Raw genomic sequence first — 15,695 nt, forward strand, 5'->3', positions numbered from 1 at the left:
CCCCAGGTGAAGCTGGAGCTCAGACCCTTGTTTCTGAAGCAGCTTTCATCTGTCTGAGCCCAGATCCCTGATCCTAAGGTGCTTCAGTCCCACTCTGTATGGTCCAAAAGAGGTGACCGCCTCAAGTGGGAGACCTGCGGAGTCTTAGCGTGTCCTCCCTCCTTCCCTGGCCTCCATGTCCTCCCTCCCCAGCCTCCATGTCCCCCCTCCCTCCCCAGCCTCCATGTCCTCCCTCTATCCCAGCCTCTAAGTCATACCTCTTCGGCCTCCATGTCCTCACTCCTCGGCCTCTATGTCTTTCTTCCCCGGCCTCCATGTCCTCCCACGCCAGCCTCCATGCCCTCCCTCCCCAGCTTCCATGTCCTCCCGCCCTCCCAGCCTCTAAGCTCCTAGAAGCCCTGCAGTCCCGGCTCCTGTACTGCAGACTGACGCTTGCTAATTCTGTAAAGCGCCTGGTGATCTAGTGCTGCGGAGACTGCCCAGGAAGGAGTGCCCCTGTGTTACAAACAGTGTAGAGTGCCCGCCCTGGTGCCCCCCCCGCCTGGCACGGAGCATTGCCATGCTGAGGTCTCAGCATCACCCCAGGGCTGCCACCTGCCGGCTCTTTGAGGGCATTGCACCTCACCCAGAGAAATTCTCACTTAGGACTGCCCATCCCTCCCGCCCCTCCCAAGAAAGCTGCCGGCAGGTGGCCCCCCAGCCTCACAATGCTCTCTCGCCCCAGTTACCTCGTGGTGGGCTTCAAGTCCTCTTTCTGCTTGTTTGTGGGGGCAGATTTGGGCAACAGCCTGTGGAACAGAGAGACATACTTGGAACCAAAGCCAGGATTAAACAGACATATTAAGAGTACAAGTACAGATCCCCACTCAGAGCCAGCACGGGGGGCAGGGTGGGGCCAGGGGCAAACAGGCTGACGGCTGTTTGCGTGGGGGGGGTCAGAGGCAGGGGCGCAACCTAGAGAGGTTCACGGGTGTCAATCTCAGCTTTGCCAAATACAGAAGCAGCGTCTGCAGGGTGGAGGGCGAGACGACCAAGGTTTGAGATGGACTGTTCCCATGAGGAGCAGGGCAGGACGGATTTCCTTTAGGTGGGCGTGTTGAGACAGGAAGTCTCCTTCATGTCTCTGGAGAGAGTGCTTCCCTGCCTTATGCTAATCTCCAGGCAAGTCACTCAAAAGCTACTGTATAGTTTCTAGATCCCTACCTCAGTGAGCATGACAATCATACGTGCCCACTGAGGGTCTCCCTGTTTACATGGATTGAGACCCTAGAGCTTGGCTCCGAGGTCGAGGGGGCATGCCTAGTGCACCCCTACTTTTCAGAGAGTGGCTACTGCCCTCTCTATTATGGCTGTGGTAGACTGACAGTGGTGGCAGCAATAAATCTATAGTCAGGAGGGGTGAGTCCCTAGGCACCCTCCTGACCAAGTCTGTGCAGTTTGCCATGCCTGTGGGCCTGTTGCCTTGTCTGGCTGATGTGTGTTTGAGAGCCCGTGGGTGTACAGGGGAAGAATGGTGATTTGAGCCAGTGTGAGGAATGCGAGCTGTTCTGCTGGACATCCCAGCTCCCCCGTGCCCCTCCCTATTTCCTTGGAAAGGCCTGGTGGGCTGGGGGAGACCCTCAGCTCTTATCTGGGGTTAGCTGCGCTAACTCTGCTAAGAGGACCCTCCCCACTGGTCAGGGCCTCCTGGGCAGGAGTTAATTACAATTCCTCTTTAGGGAGTTGCACAGGCTAGTACCAGGAAAACATGGAGGGAACTAAAGCATGCTTTACCCATGCATTGAACATGCCATGAATGGTTTGTGATTGGAGGTGTATTCAGAATGCAAAAGTAGCAGACCCTCTGATTGGATGAGCCTATCAAACAGAGGTGATAAAAGTCTGTCCTGAGTGGTCATCTGTTGTTCAAGACTGTCTATGACTGAAGAGGTGGCCACACCAGGTCCGTCTGACCCGCAGTGTGAAGGCAGGAGATAAGACACTGTTCACTGCGTCTGGAACTAAGGCAGTTTTCTCTATGACGGATGGAGTCTGCTGCCAAGAGTTCAAGGAGAATCCAGGGCATTTGCAACATTGGAGACCAGCTGTGAGACTAGTGGAGCCTGCGCTTTTGAACAAGGAAATTACAGACAGCTGCCCACGGTGTGGAAAGGAAACTTACACCACATCAAAGGAGTTGGTGTGGAAAGGAAGCTTGCGGCACATCAAGGAAGCTGGTGGAAGGAAGCTTGCAGCACATCAAGGGAGAGGAGGAAGCTTGATTCTAGTGGTTGAAGGTGAGATCAAATCCCCTCTAGGCTCCTCCCTTGCGCTGTGGGGGCCTGTACAAGCAGTAACTGGGAATAGAGGCCAGTGAAGCAAGCCCCCACCTTTCTTTTTGTGATTTCTGGGGGTATCAGGGTGAACTGGCACTCTGTCCAGCCACTGCCCTCCTACAGCTAGCCAGTGGCTACTGGACTAGTGGGACTCCAGTAAACTGTGCCAAGACATCCGGCACCTGTGATCAGATCCCTGACACCACGAGAGCGGTGTCCTCACTCACGACGGGAGGGCACTTCTGTTGCTTTGGGTGGGGGGTTATGGGGCTGATCATGAACATTTGACTTCACATCATATGCTGAAACTATATCCTTTCAATACAAAGTTTGGTATCATGGCTCTAGTGAATGAGAGCAGCCCTGTGTAACCTGATCTGTAATATGCAATGCTTATTGTGTGTTTTCGTGTTAACTGTGTTTTCTTAGTGAAATGGGAACAAAGTGAAGAAAATGACACAGACACAGCAAGCCCGAGGCAGGCCCCCAGAACAAGTTACAAACCAAGGATGCATTTGAGGGGTGTCACACTTCACAACACCCCCCCTACGAAGCTACACCCGTGCCGGTACCATCGGGCCTGGTAGGTCTCCGTGGGACGTACCACACAGCGACAACTCACAGCCCGAAGCCCCTCCCTGGGGCCACTTATTTGATCTGTATTTTCACTGCACGCCTCGTCTTCCTCTCGGCTACAAGGAGTCTCGGTGGCAGAGGTGTCATAGCGGAGCCCGTGATCAGGACTCCATGCCTCCAGTCCTCGCCTTGCACTGGGGCGGGCGGAGCTTCCAGTACAGTACATCCAGGTTGTGGAACTCTCTTCCACTTGAGATCAGGAAGGTCAGTTCAGTCCTGAGCTTTAGAAAAAGCCTGAAAACTTGGTTGTTTCAGTGAGGGGTGCTTTGTGGGGTTATTTGCTGTCCTTAGCGCCGAGACACCATTTTGGTATTTGTGCACTCTATAAATAGCATTATCATTATCATTATCATCATTATCATCAAATCTTTTTTATCAAGTGCCTGATGGCTCCATGTGCTAAGCCCAAGTTGCAAATATAGGAGGGGGTGTAGGCAAATTAAGAGCCGAGCCCTGGATCTCGTTTGCTCTAAGAGATCGTGCACAAGCCGTGCACGAGAACGTTTGCATGTATGTCGTGCAACAAACATAATCTAAAAATATGATCTAATCTCCTCAAAAATCAAAAAAGTGTATTTCTTTAACAAGCAGGAGTGTTTCACCTCAGGACATCATATTATATCACTGCAGGGACAGACATGTACTTTCCCTCAACGATGATGCTATTAGTCAACTAAATCGAAAGTCAGTAAACTTGTAAACCGTAAACACGGCGTCGATTCTTGTAGATGCAGCCACAGGAGAGTCTATTAAACATACATTAGAGGTGTTTATACAGCACACACCTGAACTCAAGTAAGTGCTGCCAGATGTGATAAAAAAGAAATTCTGTGAAATAAAATATTTGTCTAAGATCACACATTTCGGACAAGCAGGAAAGCGGGTATTTCTAACATTAAAGGTTGCTGTTTTGTCTCAAAACCTTCACAGAGATAGCTGACCTGCCTCATGGCGCCCAGACCCAACTACCAAGCCAAGAATGCATTTATTTGGGGGGTGTCACGCCCCAAAATCCCCTCTGAAGCTATACCCCTACCCAGAGGTGGAGCTAAATTTGGGGAAACAGGAGGTTTTAGAGCTGTTTGTCACAGTTGAATGGCCAGGATGACTATGCACCCCCCGACAGACCACTGGGACCACATGTCAGGCGTTGCTCTACACATGACTGACCTGGCCCCAGCTCTACCAGCTTTTCATAGAAGCCGGCAGCTCTAAGCCCCTTCAGCTCAGGTGACTGCCTCATCACACCTTCTCATGGACACTTCAATCCACATGGCAGCGACACACAGTGTTGTGCGCGTGCTCCACTGTGAGCACCCCTGTGTTTCCACCAGGGCACACATGGCCCTGACATCACTTGGTGACTCTTGAGAAGCTCAAAGGAGGACATTTGCAGAGATATTAGAAGGTTCCTTGTCTCTTATTCATGTGCTTTGGTAGACCCAGGTGCACACTTCCAGTGGCACCCTATAGGACGAGCGCCCTCTGCTGGGTAGAAAAGGGTGTTACTGTCTTACTTCAGGGAGGTTGTGAATAGCATACAGAAGAGGTGAGGCAGCAGGGAAGTGTTCGAGGAGCGCCCTCTGGTGGCTATAACAGGGTGTTACTGTCTTAAGCCTCCTGGAGGTTGTGAATAATATACTGAAGAGGTGAAGTAGCAGGGATGTGTGCAAGGAGCGCCCTCTGGTGGGTAGAGGAGGGTGTTACTGTCTCAAACCTCAAAGAGCTTGTGAATAGCACCTTGAAGAGGACAGCTCCTCCAGGGGCTGTAAAGATATTAGTGAGATGAGTCCCTTCCACTGGCTATAATGAGACAGGAGGTCAGTGTATTCTTCCGCTTCCTTCACAGCTCACTTTGAATATTTCTGTCGAGAGCTGTGATTGGACACTAGAGTTGATGAACTCTTTCTATCACGAGGATAGCTTTGTGTCGTGGTCACCTCGCAGTATTTATGACGTCACTCAGATGGCTTTCATGATGTCACTGTGACAAGCTCCTGGTTCTGGTCATGATACGGTATTCGAATAACGCGCCCCCCTCTGGTGCTTTTGGGGTGACATTAGTGCGAGTTGCGCCTGTGGTGGCAACATAATGTTGGACAATATTTAAGTTCCTTACATTGCTGGTCCATGATAATACTGAGCCTCTCTCTAGTGGCAGTGGTAGGTACTGAGCTCGCCCTTGTAGCTGTGGTAGAGTACGGAGTTTGCCCTGATGGCTCTAGTAAAGTACTCAGCTTACTGTAGTATCTATGGTATATACTGAGCTCGCCCTACTGACACTAGTAGGGTACTGAGCTCGTCCTAGTAAATGTAAATGTAAATGTAGTGCTTATATAGCGCACGAATCACCCCCGAAGGGGTCTCAAAGCGCTGTACACATACCGCTGTGGAACCCTTCCTGGCTGTCCTGTGAAATGCCCACTCCTGGGCACCCCCAAGGTGAAGCCAGGTATCCTAGCGCTGCTGGGGCCATTGTGGAGATTAAGCAAGCTATTGCCCAGAGTTGCAGCGTGGGGCCCGTGATTGGAATAGACACCGAGGCGAGAATTATCAGGTCCGTGGAAATTGAGCCCAAGACCCGCCGAGGCGGGAATTGAACCCTGGTCCCGGGACAGACCTCTGCATCAGGGTCTGCCACTCTAACCAGTGAGCTAGTGGCTGTGGTATGGTACTGAGGTACCCATAGTACCTGTGGTAGGTACTGAGCTCGTCCTAGTGGCTGTGGTAGCTACTGATTGGCATAGACTTTAGTGAGTAATTACCTGCCACTTGTCACTGGAATAGAGGATTACTGTACAAAGAGTTCCCGCTAGTGGTTGAAAGATATGGGTAAGAGCCAATGGGAGTCCTCCCTGGTCTCCATTAGAATAACAACGTGTGACGAGTTTCCTGTAGTGAGCAGAAAGTGATATATGTTCTATATAATACCCAGAATATAATGTCAGTATACAGAGTGCGCCCTCTACTGGTTGAAGAATAACAGCAGTTCTTTGTAATGTCGGGAATTCAATATTGGTGTGCCTAGACGTCCCTCTGGTGGTAAGAAAAAGAATAGCAGTTATTTTTATGCCTGGAATAGATCAGTGTGCATAGACCTCCCTCTGGTGGTAAGGAAAAGAATAGCAGTTATTTTTATGCCTGGAATAGATCAGTGTGCATAGTGCTCCATCTGGGGGTTAGAATAGAATATAAGTAATTTTAAAAGACTCTATTCATGAACAGAGAGCCCCTATAGCAGTATAATATTATAATATTCTTTCTAACAGCTGGAATAGAATCAGGGTCTCCCACACACAAGAGTCTGGTTTAGGAAGGATCTTACTCTGAGCGCCCCCTGGTGGACGGTGACGGTTATGCTGGCTGATCCTCTCGCGTGGACTGCTTTTAACAGGGCGGGCCCGTGCAGTGCTCCCTGAGCCAGTCAGACTTCTGCACAGCCCAGCGCCCACCTCACTGTCTGCCAAGCTCTCAATATACCTAGGCACCCCTCTCAAAAGCCTTCAAGCTGCCACCTGCACCCCTCAGATCAGAGCACAAGACCCACAGAATACGTAAACCCCACCCATAGCCATTTATTTCAACTTTCCTTTTTGGGATGAACCAAAAACCGAAAGCTGGCAATAAAAGCAGATGCAATGGCCAGCCATCTGTGGTTACCTGCCCTTGGTCGCCACGGTCTTGGCTGTCGCCTTGGCGGCCTGAACTTTCGCACTTCTGTAAACAATGAAAAGGGTAAAAATACAGGGCGGGTCACTGGGGAAATCACTATTTTGTGGCAGATCATCCAAACAGGAGAAACAAGATAGGTGGAAGAGAAAAGTGCAGTCAGAATCTGCTGTTTGTAATTTGAAAACAGTCTTAGTGCAGAACTGGGCACGTCTTACCTGCACTCGGCTTACCTGAACACATCTTACCTGGATATGGCTTACCTGTACACGGCTTACCTGAACACGTCTTACCTGGATGCGACTTACCTGTACATGGCTTACCTGAACACGTCTTACCTGTATATGGCTTATCTGTACACGGCTTACCTAGACACAGGTTACCTCCCTCCCGAAGAAATTGTACCTAACCGTGGGTGCCAAGCTCTGGTGCCCACGATCCCCAAGAGAACCAGTGCGCCATGCACTCTGGGTGCTTCTCACTGCATGAACAACGGTAGCCGCCAGGTGCATAACGCACATTACTACAGTGTTAGAACCATCCTGTCGAAGAACCAATTACGTCAGTTAAGGTCTCTCCATTCTTCCCAATCCTTGACTCTTGTTTACACTATAAACCTTCTAGACATTATTGTATGAGAGCAAGCCCCGTCCAGCCTAGCCACCGGGAAAGAGCCGCTGACCTTTAGAAGTCGAGAACCTGCCAGGGATTGGGTTTGAGAAGGGAATAATAACAACAGACAGTCCATCAAGCCCCCGAATAGAACTGAAAACACCTGGGGCCTCATTTCTGAAAAGTGACGCATCGCTGCGTGAAAACAGCAATGTGTCACTTTTCACTGCACCCTCCTTGTGACACCAATGATGCGTCATACTTACAGTATGACGGATCATGTCGCAAGGAGTTATAGATACGTCAGTATTTCTGACGTATCTGTTGGCGCAAAAGTGACGCATTGCTGGAGTGTGTCACAAAAGTGACGCTACTCCAGCAATGTGTCCTTTCACATGGGGCAAGCCCCATGTGAAAGGGCCTGCGTCAGTCTTACGCCTGCTGTGAGGCAGGCGTAAGAAATTGACGCATTTGTATCCTAGAAGTGGCGCAATGAAATCCTATAGATTTCACTGCGTCACTTCTATGACCCTTTCTTGCGTCAGAACGCCCCCCCTGCATACATTATACCTGCCGTAGGTATAATGTGGCGCAGGGGTTTACAAAGTGACGCATCTACCTAGATGCGTCACTTTGTAAATATGGCGCAACAAGGCGCATTTTTTACGCCACTGGTGCATCACAAAAAGTGACACACCAGCGGCATAAAAGTGACGCACAGCCTCATAAATTAGGCCCCTGGGGTACAACGGAAAGGCACTGGAGTAGAACTGAGAGCCCCTGGAATGGAACTGAGATCCCCTGAAGTAGAACAGAGATGCCTTAGAGTAGAACTGAAAGTCCCTTGAGTAGACTGGTTGAAAGATGCTAAGGGGATCCATGTCCAGTTTGATGCTTCATGCATTGGCACGGGTCATGTCATCAGCCATGTCTCCTCTGATGAAGGCCCTGTTCGCGAGGGTACATATGTGCTGCATGGGGTAAGGGTGGCCCTGGGGCAAGAAGGCAGTTAATATTTAGCAATCTGGAGTACAAAGATGTGACCCCGGGATCAGAGCAGGCTGGTAACACAATATAATACACATTTTAGTGGGTAGAATTGTAGAGCTTGGATTTCTTGCAGGGAAGTGAACCCTCAGGATGAAGTCCACACCTCTCGTAGCTCTCTGTTTCTGAGGAGGATGTGGGGTGTCATGGAGGAGGTCTGATATGTTTGTTGTTGAAGTTCGCTCCCCCTCTACGCATTCCCTGTTGCAGAGGGAGATGGGGAAGGAGGTTTAATATGTCTGGATTAGAAGGATCCCTGAACCAGATGTTGGTGACTGCGAGGAGATGGTGGGACTTAAGGGTATGGTGGGACGCGAGGACATGGTGGGACGAGGTGATGGTGGGACTTGAAGGGATGGTGGGACGCGAGGAGATGGTGGGAAACCAGCAGATGGTGGGATGCGAGAAGATGGTGTGACACGAGGAGATAGTGGGACGAGGCGATATTGGGACGCAAGGAAATGGTGGGACGCAAGGAGATGGTGGGACGAGGCGATATTGGGGCGCAAGGAGATGGTGGGACGAGGAGATATTGGGGCGCAAGGAGATGGTGGGACGCGTGGTTATGGTGAGACGCGAGGTTATGGTGGGACGCGAGGAGATGGTGGGACGCAAGAATATGGTGGAACGTGAGGAGATGGTGGGACGAGGCGATATTGGGACGCAAGGAGATGGTGGGGCATGAGGAGATAGTGGGACGCAAGAAGATGGTGGGACGCGAGGAGAGGTAAAGAACGTTTATAACAAAACCTTTAGTACGCAGGGAATCACAACGTGGTCGTTACAACAACCGCATTGTGATTCCGCATACCATTACTCCGCAAGTCGGAACCACGACTTGCGGAGGGGGGGAGGTGTTGGATTTAAAATCCAACACCTTCCATAGTGTCCGCACAGACTGGAGTTGGAATAGTAAATGATACTATTCCAACATCCAGCACCCCCCCTCCGCAAGTCATTGTTCGGACTTGCAGAGTAATGGTATGCGGAATCACAATGTGGTCGTTGTAACGAACGCGTTGTGATTCCCTGCGTACTAAAAGACTGTGGAATAAGGAGGCATATTCGCGAGGAGATGGTGGGACGAGGCGATATTGGGACGCAAGGAGATGGTGGGATGAGGAGATGGTGGGACGTGAGGAGATGGTGGGATGAGGAGATGGTGGGACGTGAGGAGATGGTGGGACGTGGAGATGATGTGATGTGAAGTAATGGAGATGGTGGGATGCAAGGAGAGGGTGGGACGTAAGGAGATGGTGGGACGCGAGGGGATGTGGGACGCTAGGATATGGTGGTATGCAAGGAGATGGTGGGATGCGAGGACATGGTGGGACGAGGTGATGGTAGGACGAGGAGCTGGTGGGATGCAAGGAGATGGTCAGGCTTGAGGAGATGGTGGGACGGGAGGAGATGGTGGGAAACCAGGAGATGGTGGGATGCGAGAACATTGTGGGACGTGAGGAGATGGTGGGAAGAGGCGATATTGGAACGCAGGGAGATGGTGGAACGCAAGGAGATGTTGGGACGAGGCAATATTGAGACGCAAGGAGATTGTGTGACGCGAGGAGATGGTGGGATATGAGGAGATGGTGGGGCGCGAGGAGATGGTGGGATGCGAGAAGATGGTGAGACGTGAGGAGATGGTTGGACGAGGTGATATTGGGACGCAAGGAGATGGTGGGATGTGAGGAGATGGTGGGACCTGAGAAGATGGTGGGAAGTGAGGAGATTGTTGGACGAGGCGATATTGGGACTCAAGGAGAGGGTGGGTCGTGAGGAGATGGTGGGACGTGAGGAGATGGTGGGACGAGCAATATTGAGACGCAACAAGATGGTAGGACGAGGCGATATTGGGACGCAAGGAGATGGTGGGACGTGAGGAGATGGTGGGACATGAGAAGATGGTGAGACGGGAGGAGATGGTGGGACGAGGCGATATTGGGACCCAAGGATATGGTGGAACGTGAGGAGATGGTGGGACGCAAGGAGATAGGATGCAAGAAGATTGTGGGACGCGGGGAGATGGTGGCACGCGAGGAGATGGTGGGATGCAAGGAGAGGGTGGGACGTAAGGAGATGGTGGGACGGGAGGAGATGGTGGGACGCAAGGACGTGGTGGGATGCAAGGAGATTGTGAGACGTGAGGAAATTGGATATGAGATGGTTGTGGGAAGCGAGGAAATGGTGGGATGTGAGGGGATGGTGGGAAACCAGGAGATGGTGGGACACAAGGGGATGGTGGGACGCGAGGGGATGGTGGGACGCGAGGATATGGTGGGATGCAAGGAGATTGTGGGATGCGAGGACATGGTGGGACGAGGTGATGGTGGGACGAGGAACTGGTGGGATGCAAGGAGAAGGAGATGGTGGGATGCAAGGAAATGGTGAGGCTTGAGGAGATGGTGGGACGGGAGGAGATGGTGGGAAACCAGGAGATGGTGGGATGCGAGAACATGGTGGGACGCGAGAAGATGGTGGGATGAGGCGATATTGGGATGCAGGGAAATGGTGGAACGCAAGGAGATGGTGGGATACGAAGAGATGGTGGGGCGTGAGGAGATGGTGGGACGCGAGAAGATGGTGGGACGTGAGGAGATAGTGGGACGAGGTTATATTGGGACACTAGGATATGGGGGGACGTGAGGAGATGGTGGGACGCAAGGAGATGGTGGGACGCGAGAAGATGGTGGGACCTGAGAAGATGGTGGGAAGTGAGGAGATTGTTGGACGAGGCGATATTGGGACTCAAGGAGAGGGTGGGTCGTGAGGAGATGGTGGGACATGAGGAGATGGTGGGACGAGCGATTTTGAGACTCAAGGAGATTGTTGGACGAGGCGATATTGGGACGCAAGGAGATGGTGGGATGTGAGGAGATGGTGGGACCTGAGAAGATGGTGGGAAGTGAGGAGATTGTTGGACGAGGCGATATTGGGACTCAAGGAGAGGGTGGGTCGTGTGGTAAATAAATAAATAATACCCTATTTTTGACTAGACATATATCATAACAGATAGCTCAATAAATAAGAGTCAAGATTCGAGGTAGTAGGAGTTTTGCAGGTTTAATACAGCATAAGGACAGGAACAGGACAACCTGCATAGGAATAGGATGACAGGGCCCAGCAGCTGCTGGGGCTGGGTCTGGGATGAGCGCGCTGACTTTTAATAACAATCCATGAGCATATATACATAGCGCAAACACATAGCATTACATTGCAGTAGGCGTAGCAGTGGGTGGAGCAGAAGGCGTGACGCGTAGCAGTCGCGAAAGATAAGAGTAAAAAGAAGGTGTAACTCAGACATGTGATGCAAACGTAACAGAATATGTCATGAATGGGCGGAAACATAGGAGGGGGCTACCTAAGGAGCCGGGACCTCTAACCTGGTGGTGCGCGCAAACTGGCAATGACGTGTTACGAGGAGAAGCTGGGGCTATGAACTCTGTGCTAGGAGCAGAGACTAAAGTCTGGAGGGTCGGAGCGACATGTACCTAAACCCTATCTAGTATCTGATGTTTAGGGAACATGTTGATATAAACTAGAAGTCATGAGGGGAAAAGCTAACTGACTCTAAGACTAGAGCATGCATTTATTCTACATGTAGTGCGTGATGAAGAATATTAAATGACCATTAAATACAGTATTTCTCTTAACATGGAGCCGCATAGGCTAGACAATGACGGAAACTATTGATGCAGTTCAGTAGCTTAGGAATGCAGAAAAGGAGGACTAAACTGATAGCTGGAATCATAACATATTCTTGGCAGACTCAGAGGCAGAGCCAAGCTGCACCGGGCACTGCGAGGCAGGAAGTAAGTGAAAGGTCGAGGATACAGGTGGGGGCTGGATCGCTCCTCAGCGAGGCTTCAGGAGACAGGAGCTGAATCTGATGTCCGGGCCCTGTTGAGGCCTGGAAACGGGGACTTTATAATGAAATAACGTGCACACTGAGAAACGTGGCAACATAGCTTTACATAGGCCTGATATTCGTAGTATTCACGAGGACTGGAAACTAGCATACTAGAGGTGGACACAACTGTAATTGCGTCATTAATCGGACATGGGGAGTACATATGCATATTGGTCATGCACACATAACATATGATGGATGACACGTAGGGACACAGAACATGACAAAATTTACTTTTCCACATTCCCTCCTTGTCACTACGTTTCCATCAGGAAACATCAATACTCATGATACCATCTATCATTTCATACAGTACCATTTGTTCATCTCGAATTGTCTTGGAACGAGATTTAGAACGGGGCTTGGGACTAGGAATACAAGAGGTAGCACACATGCCGCAAATCGCAGGGCCACATTGTATACAGAGGCAGCAGCTGAATATGATCGCTACTGCGATACCTAGAAAGGACAGGACTTTCCATCCCCAGGCGGAAATTATATTCCAGAACCAACCGGACCATGTCCAGGTGCCTGGATCTTGGTGTAACAGATGGGCAATTTTATGAAGTCTGGTTATAGCTGAATAAACAGACGGCGCGTTATTTGGAATAAAAATGCAACAACTGGATCCGATGACTCTACAGGCCCCGCCCCTATCGGCCAGTATGACGTCAAGGACGAGACGATTCTGGAGCACAACAATTCTCATAAAGGATTGCTCTTCGGTTAAGTTACCTAGAGCGGAGGCAGTCTCATCTACTACAGCTTCAAGGGTTCTTGTTAACCTACGGATTAGCTTACTGTTTACAACTGTACCTAAATAAGGGAACACACCTTTATCAATATCAATGAATTGCTCTGCAGCAGTTTCAGTATAATCGACAATCGGGAGGTTTCTCTTGTGTCTAGTATGTACTAGGAAGGAATTCCTATGGTAGTCAGGTGGGGCTAGGAAAACAGGTGGCAGTAGGAAGGCAATGTAACAGGTTCCCTCCCAATCGAGGGGCAGACGAACATATGCAGTTTGACCACAAACAAAATAAGAATGACGTGAAGCTTTAAAAATAGATTTCCTACTGTCATTATACTGGATAACAGTAGTACAATCACTATGTCCTACGTGTACAGAACCATAATTACGGACACATAATTCGCCTTTGACTGGTAGTACTGAAATAGCAGGTAGGTCTGGAGTAGAATCAGACTGGACATTCAGGACCATGAAATTCGAAGAATAGTTACCTAAATTGTACACTTCATTTTCTAGATCTAAACCTGTTCTGTGGGGGAAACCTTGCTTGTCTGGGAAACATGTACTGTTAAGAAAAGACATGTCTGTTGAGGATGACGTTAACGTGGACCATGCTCCACACGAACCATTATGGGAAAAAGGATAAGGAAAGAGTGGCAGAACTCCCTTTGACGTCTGAAAAGGGGGGAGTCGACCACACACCCAACAATTAGTGGCATTGCTGGTCTGGTGTGAGTAATGTAACATGCGGATAAATGAGTTATTGCGCATAGCGAGGCGGTAGAACAGTTCATGAGGGGGCAGATCACTAAACGTGTGCTCTGCTGTAACATTAGAATGCTTATTTACATGAGGAACTGGAAAACACAGGAAAAATGCGTAACTAGTACAGGAAATCATTATGCTGATGAATAATATGAAACTTAGAAAAACGATACATCGGTTTGAGTTTTGACTAACTCTCTCACTATGGGGGTCTATTTTATACATGTCAGAAACAGTCTAACCGTTTCACCTAGGGGAGGACTTATACAATCAAACTGACTGACTTATTTTACTAGACCGGAGTTTTTGCTTATACTCCTGCTGCGGAGTTTTCTCTAACAGGGGAGGGGTTGTGTCAATGTCATTTGCGGGACAGTCCTTAGGAACAATGTTTTGACAAGTCTTGATATCCTGGGAAATGTTTTTAAAGACCGGCTTTAATCCGTAGAATTTCTTGACGTGCGAAAGGTGCACCCAGCCGCGGCGTCCTTCCAATTTCACAGCTGTACGGGTGGTGAGGAGGACCTGACGGGGCTCCTTCCAACGTGGCTCCAGCGGACTTGATCTGTCAAAGTTCCGGACGAGCACCATCGAACCTGGAACGATTTCATGCGGTGCCACCTCGGTATTGTCTGGAAATGCGGCGGCAACCTGTGAACGACATGAGTTGAGGGCAGACATCAAGGAAGCTAGGTAATCTGTCAGCATATTACATGAAACATCAGTAATACTTCGGGGTCTAGGAGTACCCCACATGTTAGGGGGGCGGCCGAAAACGACCTCATACGGGGACAGACCTGATCTGGAATGTGCGACCATGCGCATATAAAACAAAGCAACTGGCAGAGCTACTAGCCAGTCCACACCCTTATCTTTACATATTTTGGCAATTCGGATTTTCAGAGTCTGATTATGTCTCTCGACTAGACCGGCTGCTTCAGGATGGCGTACACAATGAAACTTCCACTGGTACCCTAACAACAGGGAAACGTGCTTCATCAGTTCAGATGAGAATGGCTGACCGTTATCAGAATATACGACTCTAGGGAGTCCATATCGAGGGAAGAATTCACGAACCAACTGTTTGGCAGTGGTCGCGGCTGTGTAATCTGGGACTGGATATGCTTCTGTCCATCTGGACAAAGCGCATACAACTACAAGGACATACTTGAAACCTCGACATCGCTCCATCTGAATATAATCCATCTGGAGGACTTCAAAAGGGTGGTCAGGAGGCTGGAAACCACCTTGTTCCACCGGGACACTTTTACCTGGATTAAACTGACAACATATCATACACGTACGGACTTTCTGCTTGGCTGCAGCTCGTAAATGCTTGTTGAACCAAATGTTCTGGATACTGTCTAACATAGCTTTTTCTCCTAAATGTGCTGGACTATGTGCGGTATTAATAATGACTTGAACCATAGAGTCGGGGAGAAACCATGTGGTTCTACCCTTTGTTAACCATCCTTGATCTGTCTGGACCCCTCCTTGTTCAGACCACTTCTTGGTTTCATCGGGAGTAGCATGTAACTGGATATCTATGACATCTTGAGTAGGGTCCTTAACTGTCATACATGTAGTCGGATCTGGAGTGTGTGTCATGTTAACTTGAATGTCTGGAGTCTGTGCTGTAAGCTTGGCTGTGCGATCTGCTAGATCATTACCTTGGGACATAATGTCAGTAACTTTCGTATGTGCTTTGCACTTCATGATAGCAATAGATGTCGGTAAGTGTATGGCATCTAACAGAGCTTGAATAAGGAGACCATGCTGAATCTTGGTTCCATGAGAAGTCATGAAACCTCTCTCCTGCCAGAGCACTCCAAAGTCGTGTACAACTCCAAATGCGTAACGTGAATCGGTGTAAACATTAACTTTCAGGTTCTTGGCGTGTATACAGGCTTGTGTCAGAGCAACTAGCTCTGCTGCTTGAGCGGACAGAGTATCAATACGGTGTGTTTCAATAACTTCGGTGTCAGTAGTCACT

General features: G+C 49.7%; 1 protein-coding gene across 4 annotated transcripts in view; it reads right to left on the reverse strand.

Moving 5' to 3' along the window:
- The window catches only part of LOXL3 (lysyl oxidase like 3), a 377,140-nt gene that overhangs the window by 134,000 nt on the left and 227,445 nt on the right, over positions 1 to 15,695 (reverse strand). Inside the window, exons 7-8 of one of the 4 annotated variants that reach the window (XM_078678827.1) lie at positions 6,612 to 6,668; positions 729 to 788 (exon numbers count right to left, since the gene is read on the reverse strand). The exons of the other annotated variants lie outside the window; for them this stretch is intronic. Coding sequence (XP_078534953.1) covers positions 729 to 788; positions 6,612 to 6,668 — 117 coding nt within the window. The remainder of the gene's footprint in view (positions 1 to 728; positions 789 to 6,611; positions 6,669 to 15,695) is intronic. 4 annotated transcript variants of the gene reach the window in all.

The sequence above is a fragment of the Lissotriton helveticus genome, chromosome 2_2 (assembly GCF_964261635.1).
Source record: "Lissotriton helveticus chromosome 2_2, aLisHel1.1, whole genome shotgun sequence".
In the NCBI taxonomy this organism is placed as follows: domain Eukaryota; kingdom Metazoa; phylum Chordata; class Amphibia; order Caudata; family Salamandridae; genus Lissotriton; species Lissotriton helveticus.